At 41.3% G+C, this 16,331-nt stretch overlaps 1 protein-coding gene across 4 annotated transcripts in view; it reads right to left on the bottom strand.

The window, feature by feature from the left end:
* Positions 1-16,331, bottom strand: part of nbeaa (neurobeachin a) — an 88,801-nt gene that overhangs the window by 44,751 nt on the left and 27,719 nt on the right. For all 4 annotated transcript variants that reach the window (XM_080483933.1, XM_080483936.1, XM_080483935.1 and 1 more), the window contains exons 2-8: positions 13,937-14,168; positions 10,613-10,713; positions 8,528-8,623; positions 8,129-8,250; positions 5,330-5,456; positions 3,823-3,942; positions 2,469-2,615 (exon numbers count right to left, since the gene is read on the bottom strand). In XM_080483933.1, coding sequence (XP_080340059.1) covers positions 2,469-2,615; positions 3,823-3,942; positions 5,330-5,456; positions 8,129-8,250; positions 8,528-8,623; positions 10,613-10,713; positions 13,937-14,168 — 945 coding nt within the window. The remainder of the gene's footprint in view (positions 1-2,468; positions 2,616-3,822; positions 3,943-5,329; positions 5,457-8,128; positions 8,251-8,527; positions 8,624-10,612; positions 10,714-13,936; positions 14,169-16,331) is intronic.

The raw sequence follows: 16,331 nt of genomic DNA on the forward strand, positions 1-16,331 counted from the left end.
CGAAAGAGGCTCGAGCACCCTCGCTGCGCTGAAGGCTGAGTGTCTGTCTGCCTTTTGCTCCTCATTACTGAACAGCACCAGCAACGGCTGAATGAAGCTGCACACACATGTATACAACAGAATGTATGGATGCAGCTCGTCTCCAGATTAGGCCACGGCCACAAGACTCATCATATATACATTATCATCAATGTGAGGCCACAAGGACAAGAGCCTTCTGCATCTGTGCTTAGACAGGAAGCTGTGTCACAAACTGAGTCCAACTGGCGTCCTCCTTCAGCCGCCCGAAGAACCCACGCACTCATCATTACAATACCAGCGCCGAGGCCTGCGGCTTTGAAACAACTGAGCCATTTAATGGTCTCTTCTGGGCATCTGAGGAGCCCATTCTGCGCCATGCAGAGAGGCAATCATCTGACTGATCAGCCTGAGGAAACTGTGAAGCTGTGACAGCAAGAGAAATCAGTATTCATAGTGGAGAAACAGCCGACCCCAAGTATGTGGTTATTAGGAGGTGCATCTATGAAGCGCTTTATGTCACATCATGTGAGGACGGCTGGTGATGACAGAAAGCAAGAGGTGTGAACTTCACATGTATGATCAGGCGCTCATAAATGCGACAAAGCGCCACCTCATGCATCTGCATGAGCACTCTGAATGTTCAATGTGCCTCTCCGGCGGCGCCGCGCCGACAGCATCTCGCCAGTTGAAAGTTAATTTCTGATTCTAGGTTCTTTTCCAAGTAGCTACTGAAATACCAGCAGCTGTTTGCACATCAGCACCCGCATAGTCGTCCAATCTCATGGTGCCGAAATCTTGACAGCTTTGGACACCTTCATAAACAAGCTGTAAGTGGCCTAGGGCGTGCACGTCTGCCAAAACAAGAAGCAGACAGCTGGCAAGGTGTCGCGGCATCTCGGCTGTCACCCACAGCCAGGCCAAGAGGCAGGGATGGTGATTTCTAAAGCTATCAGTGTTCAACACTCAACATTCTGAAGCCTCATTTGAATAATTTTTATTACCACAGGAACGCAAAGTTCTGTCCCAACACTCGAGGTGAACACACAAACTCCAACTCCTTTCCACTTTCCGTTTTTGGATGGAGTTTTGGCCTTTTTTGTCTTTGAACTTTAGAGAGCGACTTCTTTTGTTTGCCATAAGGCACTTCTGTACCCTCCAGAGATTCAAAGTGAACTCTGAAGTTTCTTTGCGGGGATTTTAATCCGAGCGGCCAAAACTGCAACCAGGCCTCTCAGTCAATGTCTCCAAACTGCATCAGATTATGATCCACAGCGACAAAAGCAACTGCTTCTGTAAATAATAACCAAGAACTAGAGAGTGACTTTAACACAATCAATCAACCTGAAATACGACTGCACCTCTTCTAATATGTCACCGAAAACAACTTCACTGTTTACAGCTTCGCTTTGGACAATAAAATGTCTTTCTTTGACATTATAGAGGTGATCTTTTTTTTCCATCTTTATTAGTGTTGCCTCTTGTGCACTAAATTAAAACCTGTAATCTTACAAAAAATAAAAAAATTAACAAATAGCATAATACATGTGATATAACACCTGATTCTATTCATCAGTGATCAAATGAGCAGTAAAATAGCAACAAAAGATGGACAAATTATGACTCAATTAACAAAATTCAAATGGGTATTTATTTTTATTATTTTAAATTACTTTGCTGGCTCAAATCAATGAATTTGTGAAGGTTTAAAGTAGTCAGCTAACAATCACTAACCAGCTGAAATTGTAAAAACAAGCTCAGTCAATCAAACAGAAATGAACAGAAAAAAAACTATTGTGAAACATTACAGCCTCACAGCGAGTATAAAAAGCTTTGATTCTTGGCCAGAGAGCAAACTTTGCAGCTTCCACTGTGATGAATGTGTTTTCTTTAGTTCCTCATTCCTTCCACATCCAAAAACATGCATGTAGGGGCAAATTGCAGCTCTAAACTGGCTGTAATCTCATCTGGAGGAGACTTGTGTAAAAGAGAGATGGGCACACATGTCTGTATATTCACATACTAGTTTTCAGTACGATAGAATCAGCCCAAATATGATTGTGATGACTGAAAGCCATTGGATTGGATACAGAGGTTTTTAAGGTGCATCTATAAAAATATGTTGGGATGCACTGCCTGAACCCAAAGTGAAACCTACTTTTCTCTGACATAAAACCGAGACCTCGTGCTCCATAAAAACCCCACATTATAAATAATAAATGACAACAAAAACCTGAAAAAGCTACTACACAGTCAGCAATGTACTGGGTATTTTTGCATTGGGCTTTTCTGCTTATAGTCAACGATTTGAACGGGAGGGGACGTCCATGGGAGAAATTGACAATTAGGGACAAGGACAATGCCGTCTCCAGGCTGTCAGGATATACAACACATTAAAGCACAGGAAATGATGCAGTGAATGAGGGAGGAAAGGCAGAGTGCCGTCTTACCTTGTATCCTGGGCCGAGTTGGTGAATAGCAAAGATCTGAGCTGGGTTAAGAGCTTCGCTGAAAACATAAATAGCTCCAAGCTGACCACAAAACACTCTGTTAGCGTCTGCTGTCTCCGATGAGCCGAGGAAACACTTGTCATAACTCTGGGGAGAAAAAAAAAAAAGGAAACATCAAAAATGTTCTGAGCTTTGATCCCAAAATCAATTGTGAGCTTGTGGAGGTGACATGATTTACATTTTTATTTTTATTTTTTTTAAATCATTTGCATTCAACGTATTTCAATCAAGCCCTTGTTGGGTTTTTTCGGGACGAGATTTGGTGGCCTTTCTGTGTGGCGTTGACATGTTTTTCCTGCATGTACAGGAGTGTCCATCAAGTCTGGAGACTCTTCTTCCAGGTTTTTTTCCATAATGGGCCTCCAGGGATTCTGTATATTTACGGATTTCCATAAAAACAAGCTAAAAGAAGATGAGATTAATTCCAACTTGCCATATGATTGACATTTTCAGGCGCCAATAAGCATGACAGAGAGAGACAATTATTTGTCACAAATCAGGCAATAAATGAACCCTAAAACTAAAGACATGACATTTAAAATTTTCCTTAGAGACATCTTAAGAGCTTATTTACTGTTTTTCAGGGAAGAACCTGGTTTCTGACAAACACACACTTTTGATAGATGCAGGTTTCTAAAGACTCAAGTGACTTAGTTTTTCCTGTCCACTCGCCTTTCATCAACTGCATCCCACTGATACCTGATATCACAATTAGATCTTCAATCTCCTCTTCGAGAAATGATTACATACGTTTTATTTCCAGCCAACTGGACAAAGCAAACACTGATAGCATCAACACATTGGCGCCCTCATCCTCTCACTTCTTTACAAGTCATCCTGTGAGTGGCCTGAACTGTAAAAACATTTAAGGGCCGGGGAGTTTCTTCCAAGGAGTAAAGACCAGTCCTCGGTGAGTACGGCAGTGTCAAAAGCTGCAAAAGGAAGAAGTGTAATGAAGGTTGTGCCGCCACCGAGAGGTCAGACTACCTGTCCTTTGCTAAATGGAAAAGTTGGAAGTAGGAGTTTTGAGCGAGCCGAGCTGGAAGCAGGCCCAAGGACGACTTTGCTGCTGCGGCTAACAAATGCAGAGGGCAAACCTCATAAGTTTGCCAATATCGCAGTAAGGGGGGGGGGGGGCTGAACCAAAGCCAAAACAATACAAGATTCCTGAGATTGAATTGAATCCTTTTTTATAAAAAAAATAAATATTAAGCTTATATTTCTGTGGAATCATCAAAGTGTAAGTTCATTTTTATCTAAAGAAAATCAAGCAAACCAGCCTCCGTGCACTCACATCATTGGTGTTAACGTGCCAGGCCATATCGCCGTAGGACACCAGTTGACCGTTGACATAGCAGCGGATCTCCGAGTTTCTCCAGCGGTTGTAAATGTGGACGATGCTGATCATGTACCACTGGAGAAAGAAAGAGCACACCGTCAGGCAGACGCTAAATCAGACAGACAGAATAAGATTTACCTCAGCGTCACAGTGATCGATGCTACTTTCACCCGACAAAATGCATCATATTTTGAAAAATAAATAAGCTCTCAGCTTGAAGCGTAAATCATGTTTGCATTTATGTGTTACACTTATGGCACTATAGTTTTCATTTATATTAATCTAGTAACGTGCGCAGTTCCACCAGTGTGTGTTTTAGTTTTACTCACTCACCTTTTTTATCACAATATCTTCTCTCAAGAAACGTCTTTCAATTGGATAATTTCCCAAATGATCACTTTAATTTCATCATTCTTTTTTATTATAGATAATGCTATGTTCAAAATCTTTTGAAGTTTTTCTTTCACGTTTGGTTGCTGTTGTTTTTTTATATTCTGTATATTGACAACTGGCTGGTGGCCAAATAAACTAAAAGGAAAACAAACCTGTTAAATCCTGTGGTGAGCAAAATGTGTTATTGGCATCTGTGAACTTGTTATTTAATAATCATAAACTATTGGAGAATACTGTCAGTAGCGTCCTGCTCAGTGATGATTCATTTCAGATTTTTTTCTCTTTTTTTTTTAGTCTGCGACACTATGTTTGAATTATGGCCTTATTCTCCTTATTAATGTCAATTCTGAGCATACTCCCCCTGACAACCTCACTTAGTGGCTCTCTGGAAAGCTTTATGAGCATTAGCTAACCTAGATAATTACACTGCTGAACTCGCTCAGGAGCTTTTTCTCTACCTTTGCTCACTTTCAAATTGTATAGCAGAAGTGTGTGTGCGTGCGTGCGTGCGTGCGTGCGTGCGTGCGTGCCTGCGTGTGGCTGTGCACATTTGATTAGAAAACATTTTTCCTGGCGACAATACAAGTAGCTTCCCTGGAGGAAAGACTGAAATTGAGAGTACGGCGGCAGGAAGGGAGAGGGGGCAGAAATGATGAAAGGATTCTACCTCGTGCGCAGATAGCTAGACAGTACGCAAACTTTCACGTGCATGTAAGCTCTCCGTCTTACGCCCGTTAACGCATGCAGAGGAGGACGAAGTGTGGTGAGACATGGTGGCTTATGAATTGATCAAATGAAACCACTGGGAACTTTGTTAGGTTGTGCAGGGATTCTACTGGGTCAGCAAATCCTGCAGAAGGCCATCTCATCAAGTGGGTGTGTGGTTGTTTATGTGTGCATGTGCAGGTAGGTGTGTGTGTGGTGTGACAGCAGCATAACGCTGACAGTGCAGTAAAGGAGCAGTGTTCAGGTCCTAATTGACAGACCTTATCTAAACTCATACAGTCTTGCAATGAACAAAGCACGTAACATGTGCCACAGGATTCCCGAGCTCTGTGCGCTCCCTTACCTTGCGGGGTTGGAAATCATATTTCACACAGTGCTGAAATCCTTTTCCTTTTGACTTCAACGATGTCACGATAAGACAGTTTCCCACAAAGTGAGCAGAGTAACCGATTCCTTTACTGGTGCGAAAACTGCAGAGGAATCACAAAGAGTTACAAGGTTATCGGCTTAACATCTGACTTTGAAAAATGTCAATTTATTCCAAAAGAAAAATGGGGTGTTTCTGGGCGAAACATGCAGGATTCAAGTTTCTGACTGTTTTGCTCCTGTTTTACATGAGAGTCAATGAAACTGGAAGAAAACGTATCCGGTAGAAATGCACAAAAAAAACAACAACAAAAGAAGAATCTAAATACAAGCTGAGCACTTTTTACACCCACATATCACTTTATTAAAGTAAGAACCATTTGCAATAAAGCAGGATTTTAAAGTGCTTTCTTTGCTGCAGCAGCAGGGGTCCCACATCACAGGTGTGTGAGAAACATCACTAATCTCATTCCCTCCGTTTTTCCCTCCATAATATTTCTCCACCCGCATTCGTAACCTTCACGTAAAACCTCGTCTCACAACTCGGCTTCTTCATGAAACAACAACAAGCATTTCACTTCGAAAATAGTCGCAGAAGGATCACAAACACACACACACCGCAGAGCCAGGAAGAAGATAGAAATCCCTCTCAAGTGAATCCCTGCTACACATTAGGAGTGCATGCAGAGTGTTATCGGGGTCTTGGTGCAGCCGTGGAGGCCAGTATCAAACAGGCAGCTGAAGTAGCAGCTAAATGTGGGGGAGGATGATAAGACCCGGGCCAAAGGAGCAGAGGACATCCTCCCACCCTCGTACCTTAGCTCACCACGACAACCTGACAAACCGTTACTATGGAAACAAGATCAACATCTCAACACTTTTCATGATGAGAGCTAATTTCTGCGATGATATCGGGAGGATTTACAGACGCGTGTCATCCTTCCTGCACACCACAAGCTACCGGATTCCTTGGTGAAATCTTCCTGTCGATAATGAATCAGAGATCAATTCGGCGATAGAGGGTGTGTGTGTGTGTGTGTGTGTGTGTGTGTGTGTGTGTGTGTGTGTGTGTGTGTGTGTGTGTGTGTGTGTGTGTGTGTGTGTGTTGGGAGGGGGCCTTAGTTAGTATCGCGGAGTGAAGAGGTGGAAGAAAGAAGTGGTGTAAAGGAGTTCAATTAAATAAAAGGTCAGAGCTAATGAAGCAACGCAGTGGCTAACGGCCTGCACTTACAACACTAACGGTGAGGCCAGAGAGGTCCAGAGTTGCACGGAACTGGAGGCATCCACCCAACACTGCACTCATAATAGAGTGGCTTGACATTTAAAGTTATGTCTCAAATCATTATCCGTTAACTTTACTGTCTGTATCATTCAGTCTGGCGAGTTAAATGTTTGTCATCTGTGGAGCGTTGGTCAAGAACATCTGGGCAAAAAGAATGTTCAACTTCTTGTTAAGATAGAAACTGTAGTCATATTTCACTAAGGAGTTTTGCTCTTAATGTGTCCAACCTTTGTAATCTTTGCAGGCATGTTGAATGAAGACATTAAAAACCGTGGACTTCTACCAAGACATTACATTCATTAAAAAAATGGCTGATGAGATCATAATGCCCTTGATTTTGGGGACACTCAAACTTAATCAGGTCATTCTTAAGTGAGGGGAAATGTGTGACCATTCTTTAAAAAAAAAGAAAATTCTCAAGATGTTGAACATATATCATGTTTTCCATTAGTCACAGACACTTTGTCAGCCCATCATAGTGTATTTTCCCTCACCACAGTGTCCTGATGAAGCCAAAGTGTCTTTCCGTCAAGGGAGCATGAACACCAATGTGAAGCATGATTCTTCACAAACGCATCTCTTACAATGCATATTTTCTAGTTGGAGAACATGTTTATGAATAAAGGAGTACACAGTGTCCAAGTGAGGTCCACCCAGTATAATCTCATCATCATCCTCCTCAAAACACTTCAAATAACACACAAGGTCATAATGACCTCTGAACTGTCAATCTTTGAAGTTTGAAGGAATTACTTTAAAAGGTTGATTGCTGAAAGCACAGAGGCACAACAGCACATTCATGCTCTGGAAAGAGCAGCGTCCTGCTTTTCTCAATCCTCTTAACCCTCAAACAAACTCCAGGTTGACCTTTGGTGACCTACACATAAGTATTTGTTGAATGGTCTTCATACCAAATGTGGGAGACGATCGGGTTTCGATTGTGTTTCCACCTCAAAATTGCGCCATCTGTGTTCACATCACTTATTTTTTTTCTTGCTCATTCTAACTCGTTACTTTCACAAACAAGAAAGGACGAGTATGAGCTTATTTAACCAAGTGTCGGCTTTAATTAACAATAGCTTTGTGCATCTAAGAATTTAAATGCGTCTCTCACTCAAAGAATACAGTTTCTTCAAAGTACTGGTAGTGGTATTTACACCTCTTTTGCGGTCGTCTTTCCTCTTGATGACTCATGAAAACACAGAAAATGATGAACCCCAAGCTACAAACTGCAGCTCTGTGATCCAGAAGGACTGACACAAAAACCTGATTCACATCATTAATTTTTCAGATCCCTTTTCTTTAATTAAACCTCTCTGAAACAGCACCCACAAAAATGTCAATGTGACATCAGTAGGTTAATAGAATGTGTAAGAAAAAAGAAATTTAATACCCTAGTTTTTAGATTTAAGTTCTGACAAAGTGCTGATTTATGCGAAACCTTTACTTCCCGTAAGCTCCTCCAGACATCCAGTGGAACTCTGAGTGACTCACCAGTAGAGGTAGGGTTTATCTTTATCCACATTGATGTTGTTGAGCGGATCCTGTCTGAACCAAGTGTTGATGGTGAATCCATTCTGGTACGGCCATTTGGCAATTGGTGGCAACGCAATAGCCTGAAAGAGGATACACACATCAGTATAGCTCTTGCCAATGTTTATACCAATCAATATGTCACTCAGTCAGCCATTAGTGCCTTTTCACCATTCAGCTGCTTGCACTAGTGGGGTAAAGTGCCAATTAAGATGCGCTGACTGACTGTAAACAGGAATGGCATGAAGAACTCTTTAGTAATTTGAGAGCGCGAGGAATGAATTGGACTCATTTCTGTGAATGAGATTCAGGTGTATTTGAGTGTGAGACTGTGTGCGAGGGTGTATTGGTCAGTCTCACCGCTGCACTGCGTCCTGGGAAATTGAAGAAGGTGTCAGGACCGTGTCTTTGAGGCATCTGATTCAACACGGACAAGAGCTTGATGGCGTGTCTCGGCTGGAGAGGAGAGGAGAGGAGAGGAGAGGAGAGGAGAGGAGAGGAGGTGAAAGGAGAGCATGATCATTATCATCACGTGACAGACAGATACCCTCGATTCTGCTGGGGGAAAAAAAACACGGTGTGACATCACATCTCTACCACAACCCCATTGGATCGATAACTCTTCAATCACTCCCGACAACACCTCATCAATACCATGGCAACCCTTAATCGATCTGTCTCCGCAGAGGGCTGCTAGAGGAGGAGAGATGGTGAAAGACAGGGAAATAAGAGCACGGTGGATGGTTTGGCTATAGATATCAGAAAGAGGAGGCACTAAGAGACGGTTAAAGGTATGGATGAAGGTGCAGATATGGACCACTGATCAGTGGTCAAAGATCGTAGAGGGGAGATTCATGAGACTTGATACTGGTCTGCTGAATCAAATTACCACAAACGCTCGGTGAACCCCACAGCAAGTACTGATGTTAAAATGGAAGAAGTTCAGTCTCATTAAGCTTTCCTTTATCGTCACAGTTTATACTATTATTTACCACAACAAACAGAGTGAACAGTGGGCTTATCAGAAAACTACAGGGGCCAAGTCAGATCACAAGAACCAATACAATTTGAGTCTGTATTGAGTTCTGCCCACTCTAATCTTATTAATAGGCATTGGCACTGTAGCTGGAATCTAAAGTTGACATGAGTCAGCTAATGTAGGGACTGGGATTTAATGAATAAGTTTGGTGAAAAAATGAGCAGTGTGTGGTTTCTCTTTAAAAGCCTGAAGCAAACAGGTACAAGAGGCGCTCATATTGATGCTTCAGGAAAATGTAATAATCTTGCATTCTTTCCAATAATCTGCACCCACTCACAATACCCAAAAAGAAAGGCCTCTTGGGCAGCTTTTTCACAACAAAAGGTTATTTTGGCTGACTCGGAATGAGTAAACAATATTTCAAATGCAGAGATAGAAGGGTGGCAAAACCGTCTGACCAAGGAGAGGAAGGAAAAGAAGCCTTTCAGCGGAGTATTAAGAGCAGCTGCTGTGCGATCAGTAATGGAAAATGATGAAAGATTTGTTCCGAGAGTGTACATACGTATACTAAACTGCACATTCATTTTTTCACCTTCACACTTGAGCACACGTTTTTTCTTTCACCGCAAATGCATTATGCTAACAAAAGTAACACATGAATTGATTGTTTCATTAATAAAGCCAATTACAGGGAAAGACGTTGTGAATGTGAGCTGAACTGCCCTTGCCTTGTCATATCCCCACAATTAAGTACACACACTTACTTCCTCCGTTCTTTTCTATTAGCGCAATCGTCCCATTACCTGGCGTCCAGATTAATAGAACGCATTAACTCGTGCTGAACAAGTAATCCAGTACAAAATAAGTAAAGCTTCCATTGCTATTACTTGTACAGTATTGAAGTGGTAAAAACACGACAATGTCTCATGTATTTAGCAGCAGAAACATCGGTGAAAAATCAAGTCTATTAAAAAGAAAAAGAAAAGAAAATGGAAAAAATACAATTCTGCACAGGTGTAAATGCCAATGATTCATAATTAGTGAATCTGTTTTTGCAAAAACAATCAAAAGCAAAATTGTGTTTTAACCAGAATCAATCAGATATGAAAACAATTGTCAGTGTTTGTAGGAGAAAAAATGGATACAGAAAGAGGGATCAACAAGCAAAGCCTCTTCATTCATAAGAACTACGAAAAAGAACAGACTAAGTCAAATGTAAAACGGACCACCGTAAGAGTCCACCAGATTAATATACTGTTGAAACTACTAACCAGGATTTTTACTAATATCAATATAAAAGTAGTAGTAGTAGTAGTAGTATCAATATAATGTCAGTGACCACAATAGAAGTAAAGAAGAATTCAACACAATAGAGACATTGATATGTTAACATTTCGTAACCAGAAACTAAGAACACTAAGAACAAGCAATCAATAAATATTTTTTTGGGTTCAGCTTGGACTCACCCAGATGCCATTGTCTCCCCTCAGCATGCTGAAGAGCAGCTTTAGCTCCTTGACTGTGATGCTGTAGCTGGCCATGACTCCCAGCATGTCCACCAAAAGGTCTGAGAAACAGAGCACAGATAGAGGCAGTGAAAAAGACAATTCCAGTGTGTGCGCGTATGTTTTGTGAGTCAGCATTCCGATGGCCCTCCGCTGACATAAATCTGATAAAATATGCCGAGGGCCAAAAACAGAGACACGTTTGTATACTGTCTGTGTTGAACGATTTATCATTCAATGCTGTCAGAATTCAGAGCTGCACTTTCCACTGTATGCAAAACACGTACATCCTTAAAGCCCCTCACTGACTTGTTCTGCACAGCATCCTCCATACAGTGAACTCATACAACTGTGTAATGTCATGTTGTGTGCAGTGATCCGAATACATCGGATACATGAGGCTAAACAAACAGATAGGTCTTCAATCCAGCGACAGGCTCACTTATGCTGCACATTAGACCTGTTGACATAAGCTGATTTAGGATTACACATTATACACACATATAATTAAGCAGAAAGCATGAATCAAAGCATCAAAATGAGGACTCACACGGCACCAGCTTCACATAAATACAATCATATAAACACATGGCTGATAATAGAGTTAGAAAATACTGCATCTCTTGGTTGGATGATCAAGCAATCTATAGGAACTTATTTCCAGAGTTGCTTGGCTGTTTTGAGACTATATATAATGACTTAAGTGTTAGAAAAGTACTATTTGTTATTTGAAGTTATCCATTGAGTGTTTGATCAAATAAGACATTTTAGGCTTCGGGTTAATATACTTTTACATTACCTGACAATTTAAAGAGCAAATAACTGATTGAATACTGAAGAAAAATATTCACAGATTAACTGATCATAATTGTTAGCTGTAACATTTAGAGATACAGACTATATATATATAATATTTTTTTTTAGAATTTGTCCACTTCTTGATGCCAAAGAGTTACGTTTTCTTAATGTCACTTAAACCCCTCTGGATGTCAGCCTTTAATAGATTGTGGGGGTGTGCACAGAGTTGTGTGACCAGTCTTAAACAAAATGCATCTCATCTTGTTTTAATCCCAATAAGCAGTCGTCACTTTAAAAGTCTGTCGTTGACCTCATCGAAGCTGCACGAGAGCTCCGGTTTAATGGCTGTGAAAACTATAAATGTAATTCCCTCTGAATATTTTCATATATGAATTAAATAACACAGCGGGCCGATGGGTTTGTCAAAATGACCTTCCTGCTTCATTGACTTTCACTTTGCACAGCAGATCGGTAAGGATATGGCAGAGGAGCTGCACCGCCTTCTCAGAGTGAGGCAATCTGCTTAGAAAGGCTCTCCTTTCCCATTAGGCCTGCTCGATATGAATAGAGTCTTCCCACAATATTTCATTAGCCAGCGCTCGGCGACAGGGAATAAAGGAGGAGGCTGGAGGAGGTGCTTGGTGTGAGAGGGAAAATGCAATACACAATGTCCTAGATTCAAAACCCCTAAGCTCTGTTTTTGGCACGATCAATCCATGTAGGTCATTTTAAATAGTTTTAGAAAAGTGTTGGGATCACGGTTCAGTGAGGGAGAGAGTCTGCGAGAATCGGCACAGGATTGATTCAAGCAGGCGTACGCTCTGCTGTGGCGAGCAGTAATAAGTCAAAGAAGTTATAAAACACATTATCCTGCGGCTGTAGGTAGGACAGGGAGGACGCGGGGTGCGTAGGGGTGGGGTTGGGGGTGGCGGTTCACTCTGAGGCACGATTAAAGGGAAGTCAAGGTCAATGTGATCACTGGAAAGAAAGGACCGTGTATGTGCTGTTGTGCTATCAAGTGCATTGTACAAACAGCAGCACACACAGAAATATCCTGAGGTCATTACTCTGCTTTTGCTGCATCGGGGGGTTGTTATAGATGTCTGACTGCAGGGCAAACACACATGAGTATAGGGAAGGTGTCTTTGTTAGAAAGAAAACGGGAAAAAAAAAAAAAAAAGCGGAAGGCAGCTAAACATATCTTCAGTTCCTGGTTATGATCTAAAATTACCCCAAAAAGCAGCAAGAGTGGAGTATTACATCAATAATGTAATGTCAAATATTAACCACAAATAAAAAGCAGGTTCAACACAAACTACAAGCAATCTGAAGATAAGTGATGTTTTCAGTGTGGCTTGCGGATTTCACTCTTGTGCAGATAAAACAAACTCCTGAATGCAGGGGTGTTGACAGGGACTTGTAAGGGTGTCTCTTTCACCCGGGTGAAATCACTACCTTGGTGAGGTAGTGCTGGAGATGAGTGGAGGAAGCAGTGGACCTTATAAACAACCAGTGGCGCATGGTTTTCAGCTTTATTCCACTGTCGTGGAAAACGCATGGCAATACTGCATTATAATAATAATAATAATAATAATAATAATAATAATAATAATAATAATATAAAACTAATAGTGGGAATGTTGCTAAAAGCAATCAGACATGATGATCAACAGAGAAATCTATGGGGACATTTATAGGTCTTGGTGTTATAGTCAGACAGCAATGCTGTTAAGATCAAGTTGTGATTCATACACGATGATCCCAATTAAAGAACAACTCATGTAAATGCACACATGTGGCAAACAGCTCATTGTCGTTACTATAACACCACTACTTTATGCAGCAACACCTTTGAGAACCGATTATTATTATTATGAAATAATGACCCAGTTAAAAATAACTTAACTTTCTAGGACTTTGTTATGAAAAAGTTTGAGGAGCTGCTGTCTCTTTCTACCCCTTTCTTTCTAAGCAGCTGTTAAATCGTGTGTAGTTACAGCCCTAAAAAATAAACACAAGCTTACCTATGTACAGTATAGCGCTTATCTCGGGTGTTTATGTGGCTGCTTCTTGTCATTGTCATGAGTTTTGTATCTTTCAGAAATTAGTTTTCTTCTCTCTTTTTTTCAAGTAATCAAAAACGGGAAATGGTGTTACGCAAGAGTGTGCTAAGTGGAGCGCCTGTGGTTTAAAAAAAAAAAAGAAAAAAAAAAAGACTTTAATAATGACAGATTTACTCAAACCGAACAAAATAATGTTTGAGCAAAACCGCCTCACTTCCAACTAACAGGTGTAAGTTCAGTTGAACGTAACGAGCGAATCAACACAATATTACTACAATTATGACGTTGAACTCAACCCACCATCAAATGTAGAGGTGTAATCAGAAACACAATCGAAAAAAAATAAAATTATACTGTGGAAAATTGCAATCCTCTTTATTTTCATCTCTCGTGTATTTTTTATGCACACCACCACACGTCTCACCTGCAATCATGTCGTCCACAGTGCTCATCTTGAGCAGCACCTGCTGGATGAGGCCCACCTCTGTGCTGGTTTGCAGGTTGCGCACGCTCTTGCGCAGAATGGCGGTGAACATGCTCCAGATCTCGGCCTGGCACGTCACCTCACAGTGGGACAGCAGCTCCACCATGCAGCCGATGCTCTCCGCTTCCTGGATGATGAAGTTCATCTCCAGGTCGAACTCGCCGCCCACCAGCTGGAGGAGGAGGCAGAGGAGGAGGAGGAGGAGGAGGAGGCGGAGGAGGAGGAGGAGGAGAAAGATGACGGGGGAAGGAAGAGGGATGTGATTTGAGGAGGCAGGGTAATATATAGGCGACCGAGGTAGAGGAAGAGGGAAAAGAGGTGGGAAGAAAAAGAAAGAGAACAAAAGAGTGAATGATTTAGTGAAGCGTTTAACCTTTTGTCTGCAGGAGAGGTAAGTCTGGCTTCTGATGGATGTTGATTGTGGTTAGAAAAGCATTTCTTCTGCCAGGGGCCACACATGCTGCAACAAATAAACGTCCTTCATCTGGCAGACACACAACCATCTCCTCTTCGGCTCTCTCCTAATGCGAGGACGGCAGCACTCTACTCTGTGAACTACAATCACTCTCCAAATACAGCAGGCATAAAAATGGCCCCCGCTGCTGCCTCAGAGACAAACAGCAGCGGGAGAACATGTGCAGCTTCACACAGGAACACTGACGAAAACACATTTCAGTCTTTGTTTCATCTGACGGCCAAAGCCAGAGGACAGCATATAGCACGAATGTCCTGTCTCCTAATGGCTGAAGCACTGTAATTGCTTTAGTTTTCATGTAACAGTGCCTCACTCATGCACCACATGAAGACAATCGTACCCACACAGTTCATCCTCAGCATACTGCTCTATCCAGGAAATGGTAACCATGGAAACCAGCAAGCCAAGAGTGCACCATTGAGGGTATTAAATCAGACGGAACAGGGATATGTAACGATTATGAGGAGCTAGCAAGACATCGAGAGGGATAAGCATTATGATTTTTGTAGCCACGGTCTCTCTGCACGGTGAGAGAGAGAAAAAAAAAGAAAAAATCAAGAGGAGTTGATTTTACAGCAAGATGAAAAAGAAATGACTGTCCACTATTGTCCACACTGTGAAGAAGGAGAGGAGGAGACATGTTTGAAAGGTTTATTTACGTTAATTCAAGGATTCCTTTTAGTCATTTAATACAGATAGAATAGCGAAAAAACTAAATTCCGTTTTAGGTCAGAAAACAGTGGTGTAGTGGTTGGCACTCTCACCTACAAGTGAGAATATATCCTCTTTGAATCCAGGCTTTGGGGCATTTCTATGCTGAATTTGCATGTGCACACCTATTTTGAGTGTGTGTGATTGTCTAACAAAATAATCAAGTTTGTGAAAGCAGAACCTTTATGTTTGCAGCCTGAAAACAAAAAAATAACTTGTTTTGGTTGCAGGCTTCTTCTAAGCAGAAAGTTGCAGATTGCATTATAGTTTTTATCATCTGAACTCAGTGGGGAAACAATGTTATCAGCTCTTTCGTTAAAAAGATGTTAATCATAGATTATTTTTAGGTCGCCAGTATATCATTCCTGGTGTGAAGCCTGCTGTTTCAGGACAAAAAAGCACTCGGAGATTGTTGAAAGCTTTTATTTATTGGCACGTCGTGTTTCTCAGGTTATGTGACTTTTAATTTTTTGCCACCATAACCTAATAGGATTATCTTTGAGTTTATGAGAACATTTGTGCCAGATTTTAGGTAGAAGACTTTCAAGGTGATCCAAACATGATGCAATTTAAAAATGTGGGACAAAGAGAACGTCACGTTGACCTTTCACCATCAATATTTAGTCTTTTCATCCACTTGTGAGTGTCAACACATTGGCCTAATTTGAAGAATCTCAACTATAGTGATGAGACTTCCACTTACAGCTAGTGATTACACTGAAGCATGGACAAATGGTAACAGTGCCTATCTATCTATCTATATATATCTATATAGATGTAGATGTAGATGTAGATGTAGATGTAGCTGTAGATGTAGATGTAGAAGCATACCCTACACAATCTTGATGTTGGGCCTAGAGACAAGTGCTGCATGTCATCCCAGAAAAAAAGGGGAAAAACTAAACAGAATCAAATAAAAACTGCAAACTGACTGTAAAGAGTGAGACTTATCACTTAAACTGCTCGAAATGGTTGCAAGTTAAAGAAAAATCGTGGTGCCATATATAATGTTGACATATGATGGACCATTAGCTGCCGCGATCATTAGCCGAACATCCATTCGTTATTCGCTGCAGCACCATCAGCGGACCATCTCAGGCCAGGCGAAACCTTTAAGATTAAGGGTTAATCCTTGCAAGTTGCTGTATC

Source organism: Lipophrys pholis (genome assembly GCF_963383615.2).
Source record: "Lipophrys pholis genome assembly, chromosome: 16".
Classification (NCBI taxonomy): domain Eukaryota; kingdom Metazoa; phylum Chordata; class Actinopteri; order Blenniiformes; family Blenniidae; genus Lipophrys; species Lipophrys pholis.